Source organism: Austrofundulus limnaeus, unplaced genomic scaffold (genome assembly GCF_001266775.1).
Source record: "Austrofundulus limnaeus strain Quisiro unplaced genomic scaffold, Austrofundulus_limnaeus-1.0 Scaffold1567, whole genome shotgun sequence".
In the NCBI taxonomy this organism is placed as follows: Eukaryota; Metazoa; Chordata; class Actinopteri; order Cyprinodontiformes; family Rivulidae; genus Austrofundulus; species Austrofundulus limnaeus.
The window spans coordinates 19,895-30,299 of NW_013953969.1; the positions used below are offsets into that span (position 1 = coordinate 19,895).

The 10,405-nt window shown below is 38.0% G+C and overlaps 1 protein-coding gene across 3 annotated transcripts in view; it reads left to right on the top strand.

Annotated features, from left to right (window-relative positions):
* Positions 1-10,405, top strand: part of si:dkey-71h2.2 (low density lipoprotein receptor adapter protein 1) — a 28,533-nt gene that overhangs the window by 9,992 nt on the left and 8,136 nt on the right. For all 3 annotated transcript variants that reach the window (XM_014032890.1, XM_014032891.1, XM_014032892.1), the window contains exons 4-6: positions 9,171-9,285; positions 9,680-9,752; positions 9,857-9,943. In XM_014032890.1, coding sequence (XP_013888344.1) covers positions 9,171-9,285; positions 9,680-9,752; positions 9,857-9,943 — 275 coding nt within the window. The remainder of the gene's footprint in view (positions 1-9,170; positions 9,286-9,679; positions 9,753-9,856; positions 9,944-10,405) is intronic.

A 10,405-nucleotide genomic window follows, 5' to 3' on the forward strand; every position in this document is an offset into this window, starting at 1 on the left:
CCCCCATCTCGCCAAAGCCCCCCAGTCTTCTCTGCTTTGTTTCTTTTCTTTTTTTTTTCTCCCCCACATAAACTGCTTGTGAGACGAGAGCAAGCGGAGGGTGAAAGGAGACGATTACAGAGATAGGGAGAATCAAATCAAAGTGTTCAAAGTATGAAGCAACTGAGGAGGAAATGACATGAATGGACACACTGTGGGTTTAATGCCTTACTTTAGTGGATCTATGACGGTGCAACACACGCATTTCGTATGTATGTAAATTTGTGTGTTTGTACAGTTAATTGGGCATTCCCTCTGTCTGCGAGCCGGGGCTGTTTCCCTCAGGGGAAGCTTAGCAGGAGAGTTAAAAGAAGACATCAAGGCAAGGCGCTGGATATGAAAGCCCACCCCCTTGCCCATGACCCTTTCATTTCATCTATCCACACCCAAACACCCATCCAGGAACAATCTGCTTTCACTTTCCATCAGTAGCATTTAGGTTCATCTGGATTTTCTTTCTGTTTTTTTAAGCTTTTTACACATTAACTGTGCATCTCATTTTCTGCACGAGATACTTAGATTGTGTTAGAGCTGATTGTTCATTTTTCCACATGAGCTATTTTATCTTCCCGTGTTGCTGTATTTCTGTCAGCAAGGGTTAGACTGAGGATCAGGTCACACAAGGACAACAAGAGTAGAATTAAACAATACTATCTGTAAAAGTGTTTTATTCAAGATGTTACATTTTATATTGCATTTGCATTTTAGCTCAAATATCTGGAATAACAAAGTAAAATTTAAAAATACAGTTCAATTCAGTTTAATTACGATAGCAGAAATTCACAACAAAATTCATCTCAGACCACTGTACAGAACACATAACATGAAATGCTAGTTAGTTACTTAATTTTTTTTCTTGTTTTTAACCCTTTTCTGGATCTATCAGACAACTTGGATTTTGAGTACTGACTGCTTTGAAAAGCTTTTATTGACTCCAAATGTGATTTAAGTCTGGATATTGAAAATCAAAAGAGTCGTTTTTGTTTATTGTACGACTATCAAGGCCTTAATGGTATAGCCTTTGTAGGCCTGTCATGATAACAAATTTTTCTGGATGATAAATTGTCTCAAATTGTCACGATAAACCAAAATATAGTTAGGAGACCATTTTAAACGAATAAAATGAGCACACTTCTTACAAAGTTTATGAAATTTACATAGCATAAACAAAAACAACTGTCAATGAACCCATGATTTGGCACATTGCCCTGAAGCATCTATCTGAAAGAAGGCATCACAAAACCAAAGATGCTCCTCCAGTTGTTCATTTTCCAGTTTCTCCAGTTGCCTGTTCATGTCAATTGTCCACACCCTAACACCCATCCAGGAACAATCCTGGATGGGTGTAGGCTGTAGGCTCTCATGCTACAGAGGTTATGAGACCATGAACCTGTTAAATACTTGAAACAAGTCCATGCAAAGAAAAGAAAATTGCCCATGATCCCTCACAGGCTCTGCACCAATCAAATGAGGCGGTTAGAAAAAAAAAGAAACAAACTGAGCAAACCAACCCAGCTGAACTACCAAGCAAGGTTCATAGCCAAGAATCATTGTAATGCAACAAAATCAATGCAGTCAGCAACCATGCAGCCAACACAGTCTGAAGAAACATGCATTTAGCTCTGCTAGTTTTCTTCTTCTTCTTCTTCATGATGAATAACAACATAAAGGTGCATTACTGCCACCTCCTGGCTCAATGGTCCCGTTTTTATTCCCAAAACCAGCAAAAACATGTGAATGTGAGTTCTCAGCTCAGAGCCATTAGTAAAGCAAAAACTTGCTTTGAGTAGTTTACAGAACACATTTTGTTAAGTAATGGTCCCGCCTTTTGCAAAAACATGAAAAGATTAGTAATAATAGCTTGACTTACTACGTAAAAGAAAATTTGGGTTTACAGTGCAAGACAAAGTGCCGCGTAAACTTTTCATAACTTCAGCTTCAAGGTTAAAGTCACCAATCAAGATCAAAAGTTCTATGGTCTTTACTTGTAATAACACTTTGCAGATTAGCATACAATGTGCCGTATCTGGTACTCTTGTTGTAAAAACATCTTTAATGTTAAACACAAAAACACTGATCTTTGTGGTGAGAGGAACATTGTGAGGGTGTTCAGCCTCCATCTGGGTTTGTGTTAATTATTCAGATTCTCACGGTGACCACGCAGAATATCAATCAGCGAAAACACGCAGGTCGGGCAAAAGGAGATAAAATGCTGATTGACAGCCGCCCTGGTAATGATGCCCGCTGCTCCGACACTCTGTCTAATCTCTGAAGTGTGATTACAGAACGCAACAGCGCTCAGAAACATCCCGAAAGATTTAGTTATTGTTATGAAAATGACCTTTTTTAGTTTTTAAAAGTACATATTGGTTTACTATAATTCAAAACAAAAGATAGGGGTTCTTTTTTTTAAAAAATTACACAAATATTGACTCAAAGTAAAACAGAAAAAGCTGATTTTTATTTTTTATTTTTTTAATGAACAGTCGACCTGTTTTATTCAGTTTATCCTGAAAGTTTGACGCTTTGATGTGTGAAGTTCTGTTGAGGCTTTGTTCGGTAAATATTTAAATATTTTCCACTATTATTCGCCGTCTGCCTCACAAGCGCCGGTGCTCTACGCGAGGCGAAGATGAAAGGCTTACAGTCCAGAGGGGCCCTTCACAGAAATGATGCAGCCTGACAGCTCAGCCTCTGTTGTTCGAGCTCAGCGTGATGCTGTCAGTTATTCTTTATCTGTTGTTCTGTCAAGGTGAAGGCCACAGCTGTGAATACGAGCCAATGTGTCCTCACACTTATTGAAATATTTATTTGAGTGATCAGTTTTAACAGTGAAGACTTGCATCTTAACAAAAATAGAACTTCTTCAATTCAAATTCATTTCAGTGCAATGTCAAATATTGACAGATATATATTTTTAAATTTCTCAGTCTAACAATAGGAGAAACAAGTCTGCAACAATGGGATTGTGTTATTTCAGTTCATTGCAGATATCAGATTTTTTCTGATGTACACAAAGAATTTGAGATGCCGTCTAATTAGTCATGAAGTGCATGTGCACTGACCCATTTGCTCATTTTACACATGAATATATGTATTCTTGCCTCAGCTGTATAGCTCGTGGTATAAACACTTTACTATTATGAGTTGGTGCATTTTGGTATCTTGTTTGTTAGTGTTGTAGTACTTGAAACCGGTCTTGGTCTTAAGACCGGTCTCAAGACCAGTTTTGTGATGGTCTTGGTCTTGTCTCGATCTCGGACATTGAGGACCCAGAATTTTATTTCAAGACCGCAACTGCGGAAATATCACTAAATAGCCAGATTATTGTCCAATTTATTAGTTAACAATCTTGTTTTCATTGGATTTAAAACATACTGATTCAAACCCAAATCTGACTCATTGCCGTTTATGTATTTTTGTTACCGGCTGTCACCCATCCCCAGCCCCCGTCACTTGCATGCAGCACTTCAGGAAAGTAAGCAGTGGTTCTCTGGGAGCGGTAAAAGATGTCTTCAAAATTTTAAGTAAAAAATTTGGCTACATTATTCATAAATAATATCATTGTAAAACAAAAACAACAACCAGGAGAAAGCGTACAGAAACTTGTAAATTCTGCAGTGCTTCACTTTCAGAGACAGTGGGGACAACGTCAAACTTTTACTAACGTCAACAATCTGCCTCTGTAGAAAAATTCTTTCCTCTGCCCTCACACAAAGATTTTGTCAATATTAGCTCTACATATTAAGTGAACTACAGTGGGGAAAAAGTATTTAGTCAGCACCAATTGTTCAAGTTCTCCTACTTAAAAAGATGAGAGAGGCCTGTGATTGACATCATAGTTAGACCTCAACTATGAGAGACTAAATATTTTTTTCTCCCACTGTACATGCGTACAGAATACTCCATCTTTTAGGAAACATTTTGTTTTTATCTGGTCTTGGTCTCACCCTCCCTTGGTCTTGGTCTTGACTTGGTCCAAACCCTAAAAGTCTTGGTCTTGGTCTCACCCTCCCTTGGTCTTGGTCTTGACTTGGTCCAAACCCTAAAAGTCTTGGTCTTGGTCTCACCCTCCCTTGGTCTTGGTCTTGACTTGGTCCAAACCCTAAAAGTCTTGGTCTTGACTTGGTCTCGGGTTAGATGGTCTTGACTACAACACTATCGTTTGTACCTTTTGAAGGAAACATTTGCCACACATGGGGACAAAAATGTACTCATTAGAAACAATCCTATAAACTTTGTTTTACCTGCCATTAACCAATGGATTCAACCCTGTCTGTTAGCAAAGTATCTCATGAACCACTGGACAGATTGTAGTAAAACTGCAGAGGTTAGAGAAGGTGAGCCTATGATCGGTCACTGTTTCAACTCCCCAGACCAACAATAAAAATGTGGGTTGAAATCCCCCATTTGTCCCACTCTGGTCCCATTAGCAAGACCCATAAACTCCCCAGCTGCTTCCCAGGCACCTTAGATGGCACACATGTACATACAGTACATGTCAACTGGACTATCCATAAATTACACAGCTTTACCCCAATTTTGCAGGGATCTATAGTGAAATCTGACAGATTCTTTCAAAAACTCAGCTTCAAATTAATTTTAAGTCTCAGAGCCTGAAATAAACACTAAATAAAATAAAATAACCACCTCCCAATCCGCTCTGCCGCACTGCAGCAACGATGCTGTGCCACAAAATCAATGTTTTTCTGTCAGTTTGTGTCCTCGGACTGTTCCTTTTAGTGAGTGGGTGGAAGAAGTGTTCGGTGTCATGCCACTCCGGTACCACCGCAAACTGTTTTGTGAAAATTAACAGATTTTTGAAGATCAGAGTACAGGTAAACATCCGAAGGGGTTGACATGTATGTGTGGTGGGGAAAATGCAGAGAATTATTTTCCCCATTGGGGATTAATGTTGTTAATAATCCAGAAAAAACATTCTTCAAGCTCTTGCAGTATCGCATGAGAATTTCACATAACGTTAGTTTCAAGATTTGACTAAAATGTCTGTAAGTTTCTCAAGATAAGATGATCTTAGTTTAAAACTCTGAAATAAAAGGCAGCAGGTGAGATGTATCCCTTCAAAATAATCTTAGCTTTAATTATACCGCGACTTTGTATGGAATTGTACCAAAATAAACTGTGAGTTCATTATATTTAGAAATAGAAATCTATCTCAAAAGTTGCCTCTCTTTTGCTCTTGTCATGTTTTTGCATTGTGCTATTTAGTGACATCACAATACCAGCAATACCATGTGTGTATCATATGTTCTGTTAACGCATGGTTGAAGAGCAGTGTCTGACTTTCGTTTGTTCATTTTCATAGAATTTTTTATTTATTGTTACTTTTTGTCAGATTCTAGTAATTTCTGAGACCTTTGTGGGTTTTTCTGTCATTAAACGAGAGGTACCAACAATTTTGAGTAGTCAGAGAGGCTGTAAGCTTGTAAGGAAGTAGAGACATCTTGTTCTAAATAAAAAAAGTTTTTAAAGTCATTATGTAATGTTTAAGTTTTAATTACTCTGTATCGGCAAGTACCCAAAAGGAAGTACTTGTACTTTGAGAAAAACTGATATCGGGACACCCCTATTGCTAGCGTTGTAGGCCACAGCACAAAGCAGACAATAGCTTTTGCACTTTTACTGGGTTGCATATTTTTGTTGTTCTGCCACTGGAGTTTGTAGAAAGCGAGGGATTAAGATAAGATAAGATAAGATATTCCTTTATTAATCCCGCAGTGGGGAAATTTACATTGTTACAGCAGTATAAAAAGCAAAACCAATTTGAAAAACTATATATACACAGTAAAATCAAGTGAATATAGAAATACTAAAAAAACAGTATTATTCGAAATATAAATAAACAATTTCCAGGTTTATTGCCTGTAGTAGAGAGTGGTGAACTACTTAGAGCAGTGGGTATTGTACAGCCTGACGGCGGCTGGAAGGAAAGACCTGCGGTATCTTTCCTTCACGCACTTAGGGTGCCGCAGCCGGGTGCTGAAGGAGCTGCTCAGTGCTGTCAGAGAGAGGTGCATGGGGTGGGAAGGGTATGCCAGCATGCCCTGGAGCTTAGTCCTCATTCTCCTCTCTGCCACCACCTCCACTGGGTCAACAGGACACCCCAGGACAGAGCTGGATTTCCTGAGGATCTTGTTCAGTCTCTTCCTGTCAGCAGTGGAGATGCTGTTGCCCCAACAGACCACTCCATAGAAGATAGCTGATGCCATTAATCAGCATTAAGTTCATCATTAGTTTGTATCGAACAGCAGCAACACTTTGGTAACATCCCGCTTGTTTTGGGATCCTAAATAGGTCAAAGCGCTCAGCTTTCCCCCCTCCTCTGTTCATTTTTATGCGTTTACAGCCCAAATATAAGTTGGAGTGTGGGGGAGAGCAGTGTGTCCTGGGCATTGCTATGTGGGTCATGCATCAGTGTTGCAAGCCAGCAAACAATCTGAGACCGAGATGTGAGCGCCGCTGATTTCACGCTTGTTAGCTGATCTAAGAAATAATTTTTTTTGGCGCCCTCCCCCCMCCCCCTTTGAAGCGGGGCTGCAAATGAGCATCAACAAATCTTTTTTTTTTTTGCATCCTGTATACAATTTAATGTAGTGATGGTAGATTATACAGCGATCCACTCGGAGCAGAATAAATTCACCTGGTGTCGTTTTTATTTTTTTTGAAGTCCTTGGTGTTTTTTTGACTTCAGGTATGTTTTTTAGGGTTTAGATCCACCATATGGAGAGGAAGGACACCCAACCGTCCTTGTGCCGATAAAAGTAAAGTGTGCATTTAGTGACAAAGGTCAACCGTGTCGCTCGCTGCGGCTCATTTCCACATCTATTTAAAGCTCCAAACATGACGCATGCAGCTGCTTCAGGTAACAACCGCAGACATGAATGGCCGCTCACGATCAATAATGGCCTCTGATTAAAATCTGACAAAGCAAATCTACGGGCTGTGAGGCTCGGTGAATTCATAGGAGCTGAAAACAGTTTCTTTGGTTTCAAATGGACAAACACACGAGTGTGACACAATCTGCTGACAGCTGAAGTTCTTTGTGAAGCATGTATTTGATGCAGGTGTGTGGCTGCTGGAAATGAGCTCCCAAAATCGGATATGGTTGCAATGAAGATCAATTTGTTATTTGAGACCTTTTACTTCCTTTTCGCATTTCAAACCCAGATATTTAAATAAAAGTTGAACATCTCTATTGGACACACATTTTTGTATGGTTAAGAGGAAACTGTATTGTAACCACACATAAAAAAAAGTTATTTCTGAGCAGCTTTTTCTAACTGATCTCCTGCCGCTGCTTTTTTGTTTCTCCATTCATTCAGCAGTTTTGAGATGTTTTTTATATTTGGCTAAAAAGATCACAAATATGACACAAAATGGTTTTACTGAGTAGCTTTTTTGATAGTATTTTAACTTCAAATTTGACAAATTATGCTGGTTTGTTCCTGGTGAATGTTTGGTTGAATACACATAAAATGGAAAGGTTACATTCCCATTGCCAATGAAGTTGGGACATTGTGTAAAACGGGAAAAAAAGTGTATACATTGATGTGTAAATCACTTTCAATCATATAATAATAGTAATAGTAATGTCCGTTACAGAATGATATGGGTTTTTAATGCAGTGCTGCCTGAGGGATGGAAAGTCACAGGCATTTATTCGTGGTTTTTAGCCTTGCTGTTTAATTGCAGAGATTTGTCCACATTCTCTAAATCTTTGATAGGGACAGAGACAAGAAACATAGATCAAAACAATCTGATTCCTGCATTACAGTGTATATAGCCATAGCTAATTTGCAATGCCCATTTTGATATTATTGATTGTTGATGATGAAATCCCTAAATTCTTTGCAACTACATGTTGAGAAACGTTGTTCTATAACTGATGGACGATTTACTCACACAGTTGTTCATAAAGTGGTGAACCTCGCCCATTCTTGCTTATGCAAGACTGAGCTACTTCTTCTTCTTCTTCTTCTTCTTGGTTTCTTTTTTGGCGGTTGGGAAACAACAGTAAGGTGCATTACCGCCACCTACTGGTGTGGAGTGTGGACTGGATCAGTACTCAAATAAATAAATAAATAAATAAATAAATAAATAAATAAATAAATAAATAAATAAATAAATAAATAAATAAATAAATAAATAAATAAATAAATAAATAAATAAATAAATAAATAATATTCCTTCAAACAATCAAGTTTGTTTCAAGTATTGTATTAAAGCTTGGGTAGGCAAGACTGAGCTTTTTGAGGATGCTCCCTTTATACCCATCATCACACTCACCTGTTTCCAATTAACCTGTTTACCTGTGGAATATTCCAAACAGGTGTTTTTGATAATTCCTCAACTTTTTCAGTCTTTTGTTGCCCATGTCTCAGCTTTTTTTGAAATGTGTTGCAGGCATCAAACAAAACATGAGTGAATATTTTCAGGAAAACCACAATATTTGCATATTATTGTAAGTGGGGTTGTAGAAAAAGAAAGCAGACAGATGGACTGAGGGAGGAGTAATCAATATGCTTATAAAGGAGATAATGTGATGGATGAGATAAAAAAGGTAGGGTAGGACAAGCTCAAATGATCTAATATGAGATAAGGTGACAAAATCAGATGAGATACGATGGACAGAAACATCTGTCAATGTTTGTAACCAAAATTAGAGAAAAACAAACAAAAAAGAATATGATATTTCTGTGCATAAATTGCACTTCATCATTAAAACCTGCACAGAAGAAAACAAAGTTATATTGAGAAGGAAAACAGCAGCAATGGACTGATTGATAAAGTGATTTTAGTGGAAAAAAAATCCAAATACCTGATGTCTACATTTCATAATGCTGGAAAGAAAGAATTCACAGATGGTCAGTATGTTGTTGTGTATCAAGTAAATTACAATAAATCATATCAGTGTCTCTAGTGTCTTTGCAAGGCCAGAGAACATGCAGCAAAATATTCTTTTCTCATAGATGAAAGAATTTGTCTGTTTTCTGTGCATGTTCTTTATGAGTCAGTCAGTCATGCATCACCATAAACAGACATGTATTTAATTAGCCAATGGCACTACTAACCTATAATCACTAATATTTTATGTCTTTTTGTCTTTGCAGAATTTCATATTGCACAGCAGATAAAACTCAGGATAAGGTCTTTGCGTATGTTTCTCAGAGCCAGTTCAATGAGACTCTTGAGTGCCACGCGTTTCTTTGCCAAAAACGAAAAATAGTAAGTAACACCTGAACAACACCTGCAATACATGTGTTCAATACATATGGTTAGTCTAACTTTAAAATCAACGCTAAGGATGGTTGGAGATGGTGTTTGGCTCCACCTTGTGGCAGTCTGAATGATGCCATGAATAAAATTTAATTTTACGCCAGCATCTTAAGGAATTCTCCTAATTGAGTGAAAATAGCAACTATGAAAAAGAAAACTGGAAGGTTTACTCTCTGAAAATGGGTTTCTTGAACAAGTTTATGATTTTTGACAAAGTAAAAAAAAAGTCATAAAAATAAAATTTCTTACAAAACATCCTTGACACTATAAAATGTGATCCATATTTTCTGATGTGATTTTAGTTGTGTTACTGCTGCGTTATTGTTCCCTCTCCCCTCTCCAGGCTCAGGCTGTGACATTAACTGTAGCTCAGGCCTTTAAAGTAGCACTCGACCTTTGGGAGATTGCTCAGGAAGGTAATATAAATGGAAATCCACAAATACATTTCGGTTTGAAGCCAATTTGGCTGGGAAATTTTTCCCAAATGCTGCTTGATGAGGACATTTTGTATGTTTGACAGACAAAAGCAAGAAGGGCAGGACCTGCTGTTCCTGCGCTGCGAGCGACGGGCAGACCGAGATGATGGAAAAACAGTGTGTTCCAGCAGGTATGAGGATTTTGTATGACATAAATTTAATCTGCGTAATTTGTTACATGTCTGAGACTACAGATTGTTCACTGAAAAACTGTACATTATCTATTTAAACAGTTTTTAGCCTAACTTTACTTAACTTTGTTGCAGACAGAAAGCCGTTGTACCTCAGTCGTTTCATTATCGCCAACCTTGAAAGGTGTAAATGTTTCTGCATGTTTGTTTAGTGTGTCTGTTAGCAAAATATCTCATGAATCATTGGATAGGTTTTAATGAAACTTTCAGGAAAGAATCATTGGGCCTCATGCAAGAACATGTTCGTATTCTTCTCCTAAATTTCTCTTACTTTTGTTCGTACAAAGGGTTCGTACGAACATGTCACGTCAGATTCAACAAACTCTTCTATCTTCAAGAAACGCGCGTAAATGAGCTGCATAAATTCACCCTTTTCGTATCCAGCTGCTTGTGCACGCCTAA